The sequence below is a fragment of the Strix uralensis genome, chromosome 4 (genome assembly GCF_047716275.1).
Source record: "Strix uralensis isolate ZFMK-TIS-50842 chromosome 4, bStrUra1, whole genome shotgun sequence".
NCBI lineage: Eukaryota > Metazoa > Chordata > Aves > Strigiformes > Strigidae > Strix > Strix uralensis.
Window position 1 is genome coordinate 127,145,462 of NC_133975.1, and position 16,015 is coordinate 127,161,476.

Consider the following 16,015-nt stretch of genomic DNA (forward strand, 5'->3'; position numbering starts at 1 on the left):
CAAAAATAACAAATTTGGCATATAAGATGCAGGTAGAAACTAGAGATAATTACCGTACAGTGAAAAAAGTATTCTTAGACATTGCTGTCTCAGCTACAGCTAAATAAATGTTTTGGCTTAGGGTTAAAATATATATATATGCACAGAAATAAAATAAGAATTCATTCATATTCTATCAGTAGAGTTTTGGGGTTTTTTTTAAACACAGGTTTAGAATCAAGAAGCCACCCTGTCATTGAATAGCAATTTTAAAATGAAGAGCCTGATTCTCCATCCCTGTACACCAAGGGAAATAAGAATCAACTCCCTCAGTACCATTCAAATTACAGAGTAAACAAATCATGTACAGAGGAGCAGGGGAGACAGGCCCTTAGCTTTTTAGAATTGGTAACTTGGATTATTCTGATGTTACCTGTGCATTTCACATAAAGCTACTTTAGACGGCCTGACAATTTACTAGCGTTTCTTGTCTCATGACTGGATAGTTCATTCTGTTCCTCCATTAGCAAGATTAACTTTCTCGCACTGGGAGAGTTGGAAACTATTGTGGTTAGCTAAACACTTTAAGACATCCTTGAATAAATCAGGCACATCTGCCTCCTTACTCCCAAGGTTTGACACCCAGTGCTTTCAAGGATTATCGTATCATGCTAAAAAATGTCTTGATGGCACAGTGCAATAGTTCATCTTACTAACATCTCATTTTTGTTCCAGGAGCAGGGTGCTAGGTGTTGATTCACTCTAGCTATAATAGCATTAGTATAGGAACATGCATCACACACTTGGCACAGCACAATGAAGCATGAAGTACACTAGTATTCTTAGAGCTTGTACAAGGTCCACAATCCTATCAAGGAATTAGGAGGTTAGTATTTTAAGAGCAACTAATTTAGAGAAAGGATTAGCATCATCTGCTGCAACTATGCACAAGGAAAACTGTTAGCATGCTTCTACAGAGCTCTGGAAATCAAAAACCAATTCATTTAAACCAAGAACTGGCCAACACTTATCATTTTTCTCCAAATGATTTGGTCCAAAGGCAGACGGAGTGTAGAGTGCCTGCTGTTTGGAAAACTCTGACCACATTATTTTGCTTTAAATTTGTTATTGTTTAACAAGAAGTCAATAACAGCATCATCTCAAAAAAGGCAAGAGAAGAGACTGTACATACTCTTCTAGCTTATTCACATTCTGATTTACACGCATATACAAATGTGTAAGAAAGAAATCATTAAAATAAAAGGGAAGCTGGATGCACTAAAACAATCCAAATCAAAGCAAGCAGCAAATAACATTTTTAGCATGCAATAAAAATGAATACTGCAAAAAGGATAATTAATTCAACTGTATGAAAATACACAAAAAGGGCACATCCAGAACTCTACGACCCCTTACAAAAACACAGATCTGCTGAAAATAGCATCCCTCTCAACAGGCCTGAGAAACCCTGGCAAAGGGGTTCTTCCTGTCCCTCTGGCCCTGTCATTCCCAAAAACCTAAACAAACAAATCTGCTTTGCCACACCCATGGTAAATCAAGGACTACAGGCATAGACCAGGATTTAGACCAAAGGTGTCAGGGACAATCTCTGATTACCAATTATCATCTCAGAGTTGTCATCTGCATTGTCCCCACCTCTTAATTAAAGGCTGATTTCAACATGACAAATGTTGATACTGCAAGGGTCTGTTGAGTGCACAGCTACAGGGCAAGATAGCCCTCAAACATCCGCCTCCTGGGAAGCACGACTGTGCATCTGCTTTACCTATGGCAAAAGTGAATAAAAACACATAGTAGCAGTGATCTCTTGGGGCAATCAACATGTAGTGTCCAGCTCCACATTTGTTTTTACAGAAAGAACAAGGGAACAGCCTTCACAACACAGGGACATTTATTTCTTGTTCTCCTGTTTCAGATGCCTTCAAACCTGCCTCCTTGGACATCAGTTGTCATCAACATCATTATAAACTCTCTAGGAGCAAACTTTGAATCTTAGAAGTCAAAGGAAAACAGAACGTAATTCCTTGTAGCACTGAAAAGGCATTAAATTCTACCTTTTTAACAGAAAAATGGCCAACATTCTCCTGTCAAATGACAACTGGTTGTTCAAAAAACAAAGTCACTGGGAAAAAAAAGAAAGAAAAATAGCTATTTGGAATATCCTCACAGACAACACCACGATAATATCTCACTGGATATGAGATATGCTTTGCTGTCTCCAAACCACAGGAAATCCCAACCTCTGTACCACTCGTTAACGCAGACTTTTGTACTCACCGATGCAGCACTCGTATTACTGAGCTACCAATCCTTGGCAACCATGCGCAGCCTATGAATCAGAAAGAGGGGAACAGGGGAGAAACATAAAGCACGAGCACTTACTGGACGAGGAGGAATACTTGACACTGCTTGAACGGGTCCTGCTAAAAGGCTGCTTCGCAGAGGCAGCGGCGGCCATTTTCCTCGCCGCGGCTCTAACCTCCGAAACACCCGTCTTCCGATAGGACTCCACACTCCGGCCCGAAAACCCCGTCCTCGACTGCGCCGTCTCGGAGTCGCTGGGCACTGTAAACGAACCTGCCCGTTTCCTCGGCATGGCGAGGATGTCTAGCCGGGAGAGCTTCTTTGTCTCTGTGGACTGTTTGGGGCCCGGAGCGGAGGCTTCAGGGTTGGCAGGTGTTTTCTCAGTATCAACACATTCGTTGTCTGAAGCATCTCCCAGCCGGGCACGACGTAGCTTTGAGGCCCTTGTGGGCCGCGGGGTGGATAAACTGTTGGAGCGGGTGAGAACTTGCTGGATTTTCTGCACATTCGAGGTTGTTTTGCTGTGGTCCTCCTTGGTGGCCTGAGTAAAAGGTTTCCTTCTAGGCACCGGCCGGGTTACCGAGTGTTCATGGTCAGACACGACTGCGTCGGGAACTGGTAAGTAGGGCAAACTCGAGCTTCTCTCATCATCCGTGAAGTCAAGCGACCCTCGAGTCCCAGCACTCCGCTTCATCTGGAAGCGTTTGGCGGCCTCCACACGGTTTGATGCTTCTGGTGCTTGTGTTTTCCGCTTCTCTGTCAGCCTGTCCCGAGCACTGGGCTGCCCACACTGGTCCTGGATGGATGGTGTGGAGGAAGATTTCTCCTTCTGCAAACTCGCGACCACTTTACGTTTCGGGGCACTCGTCGGGACGTTTTTGCCGCTCACCAAGCTGACCGTGCTGGCAGTGTCCACGTCTGAGTCCCCTGACAAGGAGTCCTCCAGCTGACCAGCAGTTTCCGAGGGCTCCAACTGTTGGCTTTGACCAAGTAATTTGGCTTCCAGTGCTGCCAAAGCAGTTTCAGTGTCCTTAAGGAGAAGATGAGTCTCCTGACCAAAGTCCATACGAGTTGACCGAACAGCCTCTAAATCTTTAAGCAGAGGGTGACTTGAAATATGTGGGAGCTTATTCTGAGGAACACTACTGCTTGATTTATCTTTGGTAAAACTTTCCTGTCTAACAAAAGATGATGTTTCCTTTCCTGCCATGTTTTCTTGATCTTGAGGAAGACTCTGATGAAGGGAAATAACCACTTTTCCAGCTGCATTTATGTAAGCACTAACATCTTTGACTGGTGGCTTTCCAGGAACTGCTGTGCCAGCAGACTTGAAGGAAAACTCCTGATCCTTGCTGTCTTTGTCTGCTCGAGCATGAGACACGCTCAGAGAGAGCTTGGAGGGAATCCCCGCGTCGTTGCTGTCATCACCAATGTAGAACGAAGTAGAAACTGGCTCACTTACAGCTCTCACGTTTGAGACCCGGGAGGCTCCTGGCTGCCGGCTCTCTGATCTTGTGTCTTCCCCCATCTGCTCTAGCATTTTATTGTTCTCTTTATATTTCTTGCCTTTTTCCGTGCCGAAGCCATCATCAGATCTGCTGGCATCACTGAGGCTATCTGGATCCAAGTCTTCTTGGATGAAGAGGTGGCTGCTGGGATCACCATAGGCTTCCATGCAGTGGTCCTTCACGATGGTTCTCTTGGTAACCTCAGAATAGGACTCCTGGCAAACCAGAACCGTGGGTGTGGGGCTGTCCGATTTCTCGCTTGGTGGGAGTTGGGGAAGAAGGCGCCTTGTTCTCAAGGGCACAGCGTTTTCTGGTTCCCCTGGTTTTGGGGCTACACCACTTTCTGAAGAGAGTTAAGTGGACAAGACTCAGATGTTGTACAACTATACCACTTATTTATTTATTTAGGAAGAGCTTGATCCTGCATAGTGCAAGTCCACAAAAGCACTCACAAGACACATGCTTAGAACTGAGCTTTTATGTAATATGAACATCAACAGGACCTGGCTGATGCTCACTCCATCATGTTTATCAATACGGACACTAGACTTAATTCCTTTGCTAGATCACGGTGCTCAACACTTCCCCTCTCTCAAGGTGGGATTTCACACTCATTCTCCCATAATATACCTCTCAGTACAAGCACATACTTTAGATGCTAATGGCGGTGCTGGCATCTATCTACCATAAATCAGGCCACAGGAATGAGATGAAGAGCCATCAGACAAACCACTGCAGTGATGCAGTGTTTTAAGTGCCATTCTACACAGCAGAGCCCATATGACTAAATAGAAGGTGTTTTTCACAGTACACATTCTCATACAATCATATCCCACAGCAAAGTCTCAGGAGAAAGACTGTACAACAATTAAGAGGCTCTGAATTAGAGATCACCACCCCAGCATGAGTGGGCTTCTCAGTATGAACACACTTCACAGAAAGAGCACTTATTTCTCCCATGCCACTGGCCAGGACTTCATATCTGATACTGTCTTTAAATACCAGGATAACTGTTTTTTTGACTATGGTAATATTTCAAACAATTCAGGAGTCAGGTTCTCATACAGTGTGAAAACAGCGGCAATGACTTCTGAAACAAAAGCTTCTTCTAATCTTTACTGAATGTATCTATAGCTGTTGATGGCAAGAAGGTAATGTCAAATATTTCCAACCAAAAAAGTTGAAATTGTTTACAAAAGCCAACAAGCACTCTTCTCCCTTTCTCACATACCAACAGGACCACGGGGTCTCTAAGCTGTCTTCCAAGTTACAGCAGGACCCCCATCTGCTCCTGCTCCCCTTCTCCCCTCCGCACCCAGTTTTCTACGCTGATGTCCACACTTCAAACCTGCTACCTGACAGCAAACCCCAGAACAGCCTAAAATTCTCAGCACAGTCAGCCACAGGAGAAGCACACCAAAAAAGCACAAGTCAGCAATTAAGTCCAAGGCAACTTGCAAAGGGCTTTCATCTGGTATCATAAGGCAGTCTAAAGAATCACTACTCGGGGCTAGTTAACACCAAACGCCCTTACGATCTTTCTCCTTCCCAGGTGCCCTTCAGTCATGTCAAACATTTAAGAACTTGGATGACTCTGAAATGCAAACCAGAGGCTCTCTCCATCTTTACTACACTGGGAATGATTCACTCTGTCCTTCCCATCCCCAAATACATTAGCCAAAACAGAAAATAAACCGCAGCCAGATACACAGAAGCCCTTAATTTCTGCTTTTCACATCCTGTCTTAGATCCAGCCACCTTCAAATAGTAATGTCAAGATGAGACTTACCTGCACCTCCATCACCCTGCCCAGAGACAGATCCAGAGTCAGAGTAACTGTCCGCAAGGCTTGCCCACCTAGACACCCACTTCTGACTCCCTTGAGAAGCTGCAGACATCTACAACAAGGTGGGGAAGGTGGTGTCAGAAAGAGGGTTTGTAAACCAAATCGTAGACACAAAATCTCTCCTCTCATACACACATCACTCAGTCTCCCAAAATGGAAATCAATCTATGCATCACATTTCTATCCAGACAGAAAACCCATCTATTCCTCCACCATCCCAGCAAATCCACCTGGACTGCCCATACCTGCACATCAGCCTGAGACCCACTCACAGCTTTTGAGGCAAATGCCTGGAGCAAGGGTGACTTCTGGCTAGTGCCATTTTCACTGATTAGATGCTGATGAGAACCAGAGTCATCTTTTTCACCTTTAATTATTGGTCTAAAGGCTGAAGAGATTCTGGAAAATTCAGGCGACTCAAGAACACCAAAAACCTGAAAAGGTGTTTGGATGGGAAAGATTAAAAGCCAAGAAAACAGAAAAACATTAGCCCCAAATCCAAATCCCCGAAGCATTAGTCACACACAAACTATGATCTCAAAGGTCCAGAAACACTTACGAATGTTTCCATACAAACTAGTAAATCCACGTACTTCACAGTAGCAGCTTTAAATACACTTATTCATAGAATCCCACTCACACCCACCTTTCCTCTCTCCCTCATTATTTCAGTGTTTTGCATCTAACAGTAGTGACTTTCACTGAAAAGGAGTCCCTTTTCAGCCCTGAGAAATTTAGGATGAGTGTCAGGAAAGCTCATTCATGAAGAACTAGAACAAAAACGGGAAAGCTCCATCTCCAGAGTCTTTCATAGACTGTAGCAGAGAGTGGGCTGAGCAAAGCAGCCTTGCACTGCCATGTGAGGACCTGGGAAAGGATGCACCTCTGAGATGGGTGAGTGTTTGAGCTAGTTGGCCAGATTTCCTCTGGAGATAAACAGGCCTTCCAGGGGCGTGACCAAGATTCATACCTCAGAAGAGCTTGTTTCTCTTCCCTGATTACAAGTAATTCAGAGGAAGATGCCACCATGGAGGGTGCCTAGTCTGGGCAGAGATAGCCATAAAGTTCTCCACTCTCACTTGTATTAAAAAAACATGTGTGTGTGCAATAGTGGGGCAATAAAAAGCACAGTCACCTCAAAACCTCAGCAAGTCCAGAATTCATATCACCTTTCTTCCTGGACAGAAACACTGAGGTCCAGTTATTATTTGTTTCTTAAGTGTCAGGTCTGCACGGCACCAAGTTTATGACAGAGTCAGGAGCAGAACTTGGCCAGCTTGCCTGCACAAGTCACATGGCTGCCAAGACCACTCCCCAGAAATAATTGTATTTGTGGCATTTTTCCTCATATTTCCCCACCAGAACAATTAACCATCTAATGTCAGGACTAGGGCCTTGCTGTGGCTTAAACACCCTGCCCTGAAAGCTTCTAATCACATTTCAAAGAACACATAAGGAACAAATGTAATAAACAAAAGAGGGAAGCTAGATCCAGGCTCACAGAACATCGTATACAAAGCTCTAAAGCCAAGTTCAGTTAAGGCTTCCTTTAAATCTCACTATCTTCCTGCCTACACTTCACTAAATCTTCAGAGCAGCTTGCCAGTTTTGTTTTCATAACAGACCGCAGATGAAAGTTAAACCTGAAAATCAGACAAACTTTGGTTTGCCCTGTGGTTACTTAGTTGGGTGGGTTTTTTTAAGCCTCTCCCTCATCTCTGGGGTTTTGTTTTTAGGCTATCATTCACTTTGCAAAATCCAAACAAGTATAGATCCTTCTAGGATTGCCTCTGCCCTAGACCACACCCTTCGCTATCTCAACCAGCTGCCACTTGCCCTGCCGGGAAGCACTCCCTTTCTAACCAAGCACAGCTGTATACAGAACCACCTACCATTAAGGCTTGTGAAGGACCAAGAGCACCAGCCCTTGGCCTGCATCTCCTTTGGCCTACCATGGGATGCTGCATCAGTGATGGGCTGCAGCTCCTGTCTTCTTAACAGTGGGCAGGAGGGGATGCAACACCAAGGCAGAGGCTTGGGAGCAGTTCTAGAAAACAGAGCTGCTTCCAGCCACAGCTCTCAGCAGGATCAGCGTGATCTTCGTTCTGCTGCTGCCTTTCCCCTAAAGAGATGGCAAGCCCACTCTTGCACTTTTGCACCCAAATCCCATTTTGGAAGCAAGGCACTCCTTGCTGCAGGCTTATCTTGCCTTCTTACACTCTGTAGTTTTTTTGTGTTTGTAATTTTGTTGTTTTGTTGGAGCTTTTTTTAAAGACCAGCCTCACCATCTATTGGGGCCTATCGTTAACACAAGTCACCCAGGATGATTATCCACCCCTAACCATAAATCCCCCCTGCACCTAGTTCAGACGGGAGCAGTCCTGCGCAGCAACAGCTAATGAAATTAGGCCCTCCAGCACAAGGTGCAGAAGCTCAAGCCTTCAGCCCTCAGCTCACTGGCCAGGCACAGAAAAGCAGCATTTACCTGATCTATCATTTTTCGCGCTTCCTCCACCTCTTTATCCTGAGACTCCGTCTCAATGGTGTATGTGCCCGTCTCGCTTACACTGTCTTCCTCATCATTCCTCCTGCCCTGGGCTGACTTTACCTCCGGAGGTGGAGCAGAGGCAGACTCTGGTTCTGACGATATAACCATGCGTGGAGCTACCGGCATGGGCAGAGGTGCCGGTTTCTCAGCACTTGGCTTCCCAGACTGAGCAGTCTCCCGCAAGTACTCAGCCATAAAATCCTGAGCCATTTTAGACTTCCTTCCAACACTTCCGTAAGTTTTGGCCGATGTTCTAGAAGCAGAGGAGGACGAAGAGCTGATCCGATCCTCCGTCTTCTCCCTCTTGAAGGAGCTAGTTCTTTGGGTCCCAGAGGAACTGTTACTGGGTTTGCCTGCCTGGGCCCCAAGGTGGGATGGTGGTACCGCATTTCCCAACTTGTCGGCTGGCGATGCGTTCTTGCGCTTCTCAACCTTGGTCTTCAGCCCTGGATCGGTGTCGCTCTGGGAGGAGTGAGCGCTGTGTGTGAAAGACTGGGACCGCTTCTTCCGCGGTGTGTCCTCAAAGAACTCGATGACGAAGGCCTGCTTGTTGTGCAGCATCTCATGGGGGTCACGCCTCATCTGGCGCTGCAGCCTGGTTTGCTCTGTCACACGTTCGCTGCCTGTTGTCGTCTCCTTCTCTGCCTTGGGCGCCACGGGGTCTTCAGAGTCGCTCTGAGTCCCGTCCTCGTGCCTATTGCCTGGAAACAAGGTATGTAGATTTGACTTTCCTATTCTCAGTTGCTGTGGCCCTGTCATTACATTCCACTTGAAATTTATCATTTCAGTTAAAAGAAAAAAATCCTATAGGATTAAACAGCTCCAAAGACATCTGCTGCGGTACAGGGATTGCATCCCATCGGAGGAAATAAAAGAGAGGCAGCTGTCTCCTGACTCCACTTTTCACAACTGGTTGGCTATCAAGTTAGTAAAAAACAATTCAAGAAATACTTTCAACCCCAAGGGTTTCTGATTTTGTAACACTGATTATTTTAGATACCTAACGCTTTGTTTCTTTTTTCTCCATTTAAATAAAAATGATGGCATTATTTTGCCATTCTGCCAAATTACTGTAATCCAAGATTACCTCATTAGGTTCTCTCTGTTACAGAGCAGAAATGTCTCTGCAGGATCAGTAAATAAACCCCACACACTGCATCCCACGAAACCAAATCCCCCTGTGCAGACCAACCAGATCACTGTGTTACGAGTGCATGCACCTCTGTGCACCCACATTAACCCCCTCTACAAGAAGGAAATAAACCAGAGACTAAAAGAAAAGTGAATTTGCAGGATTCTTCACTTCTCCTGAAGATTTAAGAATAACACCCCCACGAGTTACACCATCCTATCAGCAGCCAAGTAAAGGTTAAAACATTACTTAAGAGTTCACTAAACGTAAAGTAAGTTTATAATTATTTTCAATTATGTTAGCAACAATCATCTTTAAAACCTTCTCTGTGTATCAGTGATACCTGCCCCTCAGCACCTTAGTTCAGGACTTTCAGAAAGTAAGTTAAAGTAAACAAAAAATTAAAAGTAAAACAAAAAACAAACCTTTTTTTGGAGAAGGAAACAGGTGTGAAGGCACACAACACGATTCAGTCAACGACCAGGAACCTGTCATCGGGAGAATGGGGAAAGAGGTCTCTGCTCTCTAGACTGTAATATGCAGCAAGATATACTGGCTAAAATACCACGTGTTTGAAAGGAAAACTGCTCAAACCTACTTTGCAAGTTCTCCAGACACACAGGTGAAGACCATTTATTACCTCGAGTTAGCTGTGAAAGATTAGAATTTAATACAAGATCCATTCAACCCAGGAGTCAGTCCTCTGAAGAGTTTCCTAACACCCTCATGAAGGAAGCCAGCAAACTTTGCATTGTGCCCTGAGGGCTGATAAGCTTCGTCCTTGGAAGGGAAAGTTCTTAAATTAAAGGGTCTTGGCTACAAACTCTGATGAATGCAAAACGGTGAGGACACAAGGAAAAACACCCACTGTGCCCATGGATGCCCCAGCAGAACACCATGCACATCCCCTCAAGCTGCTAAGACCTGAACTCTAGTCTTGATACCAGGTTTTGCATTCACCACATTGTTCCTGAAAGTGAGTAAGTGTTACTAATGAACCTCAACGGTGGGCGTCTCTGATCCTGGAGACCCAAACCTGGTAGGCAGCCAGTGGTAGCCTCCAAGACATCTTCAGAATTAGCCCTGCCAGAAGAACATGTTACACAGCTATCGCAGATAAATGACACCCTGTCCTCCGCCAAAGCAGAGGTGGATAAACTCCTCAGGCCACCAACACTGTATGTTTTAATCAAATGTCCAAAGAGTTGATTTCTTAATATGCAAATTATGCGTTAAATTACCTCAGCTTCTTTCCATGCCTTATGGACTGTAAAGAGGCAAGTGCAGTCAGTCTAGCATTCCTGTGCATCGCTCAGGAAAATCCTATGATCAGCAGCGGCTGCCAAACTCTCTAGTTTTCTCCAAGAGGAAAGAGCAAAACTACTGAAGCACATTTCTATCCCTGACAATGTTCTCCAGCGAGTCAACAAAATCCAGTATCACAATAACAAAAACACCTCAACCCCAAAACCCTCTATCACACAGGCACAGCAGACTGAAACTAAGACCCTAAATAACCAGGCAGAGCACATCAACACTGTCCCTTATTGGGAATAACTAGAAACAATGACAACACATGCCAAAGCCCAGGGCTGGATTTGTGAGACCTTTTTGACCATAGGAGCTTCTCAGAAAGCTGTACACAAAACAGCAAGTTGGAGGTGTAATAGGTAAAACTCTTCATATTACAATGAGTTTTTTTTCAACAAGGACCGAGCAAATACTCCTTTAAGGGAAAACAAGGTATTGCTCTCATTTAGGAAGGATCTCAAGCACACGCAGGTCTAGTAACCTTCAGTATGACTTCATCAGTCAAAGTTGCAGTTCAAAACAATAGCTTTTCCAGAGGCCTGCAAGGCAGTGAGAATGCAGCAATCAGTGGTCTCCTCCTAGCTGTTCAGTGCACAGCCCAAAAGAGACATCCAAGTAAGCCCAAATCTTGCAAAATATATTTAAAGTCACATGAGAATCATGTGAGACCCACCAGCTGCACCAAGAACTGAGCTCCAAACTACACTTCAGACCTTTGAAAATCCCCAAAGAACTCCTTCCAGTGACACAACAGGACACAGGTCCACGAAACCCGAAGTTTTCTTTGAACAGAGCATGATTTCATAGAAGCTTTAGTTTAAGAGAAGAAACCTTCTATCCACTTCTCACCATTAGTGATCATGTATATCTCAACTCTATCACCAGTCTCTGTGTCAGGACCTTCGGTCATCCCAGTCAAGTGGCTCTGGTCATTATAGCCACCAGGATGCTCACACTTAGCCTCCTCTGGACTACAGCTAAAAAGTCATTCCTTCAGTTAGGAGAAGCCAAGAGAAGAAAATACACTGAAATACTTGTTTAACAGCCTGCCTGACCACATGGAAATTATTTTAGACTTTTAAAAATCAAAATCCTTTTTTCAATCACTGTTACTGCTGAGCTGGCCTTATAGATGTAGAGGAACCAGACTAGAGTGTCCCAGACCATCATCATACATGACTTCAGGGCCAGGTGAAGAGCCTGCTAGCCAGATTCAGAATGATTAACAGTCATTAAAGAAATATTCTTCATCTTGCAATTTTGGAGCAGTGATAATTAAGTCCAGTTCTCCTTGACAGGAGAAGGGTTTTCCCCCTTTATTGTGCTGCATTTGCACAGCCAGTAGAGAACTATGTCCACATGACAAGACATTCACTCACCTTTAAGCGTCCTCACATGAACTGGCAGGTCACTCTTTGTACTGTAGACATCATCTCCTGGAGACTGCCGTCTCATCAAGCTTGGGTCATTCTGGACAAGCCAGTCAGCCACTTTGCTCTCCGCTGACATCACTTCTGTATGAGCTGGTTCCTTACTATATGGTCTTCTCTGTCTGAGCGAAAATTTAGTTACATGGTCTTTTATCTTTATTTTACCAGGGGTACCATCATCAAATTCAATGGTGAAAGAGGCATGACTCTGTACAACGGGGGCTACTACAGCATCAACATCCTTTGTTGGGATCTCATGGACCTGTGTTTCTGAAGATTTTGATGGCTGCTGAAATTCTTTAGTTGGAATCTCAAAGTAACTTGGCTCTCTCCGGAAGGCAAACACAGACTGTTCTTGGGCATCTCTATAAGCAGAAATATTACCATTCAATTCCTCTTCATGTTGGGTTATCTCTTTTGATCTTTCTATAAAAGGGAAAAAAAAAAAAGGCAAGAAAACCTTAAATTCACAAACATTAGCTGAAATGGATTAAAGAAAAAAATAAAAGTTCTGTTTTAGACAGCTTTGTACTCTGGCCTCATCACTGAAACCAGTGCTTACTGCACTGCTGTAGTCTGACCAACATTTGTTATATTCACTTTGTCCTTTCTTCCACCACTCCCCAAAGAGAGAGCTGAGCGCACGCACGCGCACACACACGCACAGAGTTTTATGTTTTGACAGAACCTATGTGGTTGGTGGCATTTCGAGGTTTCTGTATGCCTGGGCTGACGTGGAAGGAAGATCCTGTTTCACTTTGCTCAATTCACTTACATGCACACCTACTCAACTTTCCACAGTTCAAAGGAAAAGCCTGAGCGTGCAAAGCTAATCACAGGCACGGTTTTGCTGGATGAACACCTAATTCTGTAACATCACCAAGAATAAAACCACGTTCTTCCAGTAGTACCCAAACTTCTTGGCTAGAGGGTCACACTTCCTTATTTCAACCTCTTGGGAGGGCTGCTAAGCACAACCCTCTCTGCTAGAGAACAGATACCCTACATGTGCACTGAAATAAAACGCTTCTTTGGGCAGTAAAACATATGCTTGATAGAAACATCAGGTTTGCTGCACAAGTGAAAAAAGAAGCATCTTCCATGCATATAGATTCACAACAAGAATGGCAAGACTAAATGGCTTCCAAGGATGATGAGGTGAGAAACAGATTGCATCCATATTAATCAAAACCAGTCAATGCATCAGCTCTTAAAAGTGCCTCTCGGATAGGAAACTCCTGGGAGACACAGTGGATGGTTTATTCAGGTGGGCTGCATACAACCACACATACAGCACTGCTGTGTAACTAGGTCTCTGACAACCTTAGCGAGGCCTTTCTCATCCATACCAAATTATTCCACAACTGCTGTTTCTAACATTCAAATATTTTAGGGGAAACATTTTAATTTTCCCTTATTCTGGTTTCATCAGCAGCAATCTACACATAGGAATGTGCAAATAAGCACAAAAAAAGTGGTAATTAAAGCCTCGAAGCAGGATGGCTTCACAGAGTAAAGATCAAAAGTGCGCAGAAATTTTGTCCCCCCATCTTCTCCCGCCCCAAATCACCTCCATTACCTGAGTAATGTTCCTCTTGCCTTCTGTCTTCCTTGTTATTTGCATCATCTTCCCCCCACCAGGAGGGCTGCCCATAAAGAGGGGTGCGGTAGGTATTGGTTTCTAGGAAGAGGATAAGCAAATACTTTAACACAGAAAATATCAATTTACCAGGTTCACAGAAGTCGACCACATGTCAAAAAGGGAAAAACAGCAGGGTCAGATGAGATCATGTACCTGTTACATTGCAGTTATAACAGCAGCAAATTATACATAACAATGAGTATTTTCAGGCTTTTCTTTTTTCCCCCCCTTTTTTTTCTCTTTACATTCTGCTGCAAGATGCTGACTTCACGTCCCTTTGTCCCTTTACTGTCTCTCATAGCCGTGTTTCCCAAATACTGGCTTTTCTCCCCTTCTAGCCTCATTATTCACAGGAAGTGGAAGATTTTTGGCAGGACAGACTACACAACACTAACCACAAAATTGTCTGCAACTCACCTGCAATTCAGGTGAAAATCAGACTTTTTTTCCCTGATCTTAATTAGGAATACTTCAGCTCTGCCCTTTCTTGCCCCACCATGCCCTTGGATGTTGTGAGGCCAGAAATTTTTTTCCAACTGTTCACCACTCCCACTCTAAGTGACACACATTCCACAACAGGAAATTCTTGAAGCATTACAGATTTAGGGAAAATGGTAAAGCCATCTCCTTACACATACATAAAGAAGTAGTAAACTCTTGTTTTCTAAAGTTTAAAGTAAACCAAATGGATTCCAGAGTCATTTCAGGACAGAGGTTTTTCTCAGGGAGAAGCCTCCCCTAGAAGAGCCAGGCTTTTATCACCTTCTCTGCTCAATGAGCACTCACTGGAAGATCAGGGCTTCGCTGCAACAACTGGTACCTGAAGGAGCTGATCCACTGCTGCTTGTTTTGTCTCCCACAAAACAAGATTGTGTTTTGGCAGTGCCTTGGGCTGCTGCTGTTTATGCAACAAGTAAAAAGAATACACCTCAATTTACCTGTGGTATAGTTATTATTATTATGTTTTTATAATAGTTTAAGAGAAGCAAATAAAGTAGCTTTTGTTCTTTCATCTGGAGGTGACAGAAACACAAGGATAGGTCAGGGGCTGAGGTTAAGCTCCAGCTTTGTTAGCTGCTTCTGCCTCTACCCATAACAGCCATCAGCACACGCTTCACCGACGACGTCTTAAACCCTGGCTCCAGCTACAGAGCCATAGCTGGGCTTCTACCGCCAGCTGCTGCTCGGCTTGTGGTTTCAAAACCACACACTGCTCTGTGTGAAGCAGCCCTCAAACAGCCCTGCAATTTTGCATTCCCTACTTTAATAGGGACATGACGAAGTATTTGTTAGCATAAGGGAAGTCAGGAGAGGAAGGGGAATTAAGTCAAAGAAAAAAAAATAAGCCTGATTTTATGCTGCTGTTTCTAAAGCTACACAGACCCAACGGCCACTACTTCAGACGGGTTTTTTTCTAGAATAGTTCCAGAGATACATAAGCTCATACACTGACAGTCCACAAGCAATAATTTTGCTTTAGAGATGCAGCCCACAGGCCCCTTTCAAGAGATCTTCTTCGCGTTTCAAAATTAACCACGCTGCCTCCCTTCACACTGAGGATCAAAAGAGGCTGAAAGTAATACTCTCCTTTCTGCCTAGAGTGCATGGAAGATAAACTGTATTCCCATTATGTAGGCGGCCTTTGAAAGTTCAAAGGAGGAAGCATTCTCACCATGAATAAATTGGAATTGCCAAGCAGTATGTTTCATAACTGAGGATGGGTAAATCACTCAAAGGAGAGAGGACAAAAAAAACCCCACAACATGAAACTATTCACAAGCTTGTCAATAAACAGAGGCACCCAAACACAGGGTTTGGTCTCTGCTAGGCTGAAACCTTCTGTCACACTGCCTAGCAAAAACCTACCACTCTCTCTTCATGGCATGACTTGCTCACTAAACCCCCGTTCCCAGCCACGTAGGATCTGCTCTACCAATGCCAGGCACTTTTCTGGGCACACACTGCAATGGATTATCATCCTCTGAATTACAGTATTATCTTAGGGTTGATGGCCAAAAGGCAGTCAGGGCCAGGAGAAGGATAACAACACTTTGGGGCGATGGACAAATCCATTAACAACAGCCAGCTGTGTCTGGGGTAACTCATGCCTAAAGGTCAATATGCACAGTGAAGGGCTCAACCCTGAAGAAACACGTGAGACTTTGGATACTTGTCTCAGATTAATACGATCAATTATGAAAGTGCATCAGTGGTTTATTTTAAGTTGCTGGTGGAACAAATCCTGAGCATACTACCCTACAGATTTAATGCAAGATCATCTTGCACAAGCAGCA

At 44.3% G+C, this 16,015-nt stretch overlaps 1 protein-coding gene across 8 annotated transcripts in view; it reads right to left on the minus strand.

Moving 5' to 3' along the window:
- CEP170B (centrosomal protein 170B) overlaps window positions 1-16,015 on the minus strand; it is a 59,793-nt gene that overhangs the window by 16,370 nt on the left and 27,408 nt on the right. For 5 of the 8 annotated variants that reach the window (XM_074869069.1, XM_074869068.1, XM_074869070.1 and 2 more), the window contains exons 8-14: window positions 13,659-13,760; window positions 12,029-12,505; window positions 9,764-9,826; window positions 8,144-8,907; window positions 5,904-6,092; window positions 5,602-5,710; window positions 2,383-4,155 (exon numbers count right to left, since the gene is read on the minus strand). In XM_074869069.1, coding sequence (XP_074725170.1) covers window positions 2,383-4,155; window positions 5,602-5,710; window positions 5,904-6,092; window positions 8,144-8,907; window positions 9,764-9,826; window positions 12,029-12,505; window positions 13,659-13,760 — 3,477 coding nt within the window. The remainder of the gene's footprint in view (window positions 1-2,382; window positions 4,156-5,601; window positions 5,711-5,903; window positions 6,093-8,143; window positions 8,908-9,763; window positions 9,827-12,028; window positions 12,506-13,658; window positions 13,761-16,015) is intronic. The other 3 variants (XM_074869072.1, XM_074869071.1, XM_074869067.1) reach the window with 1 other exon arrangement.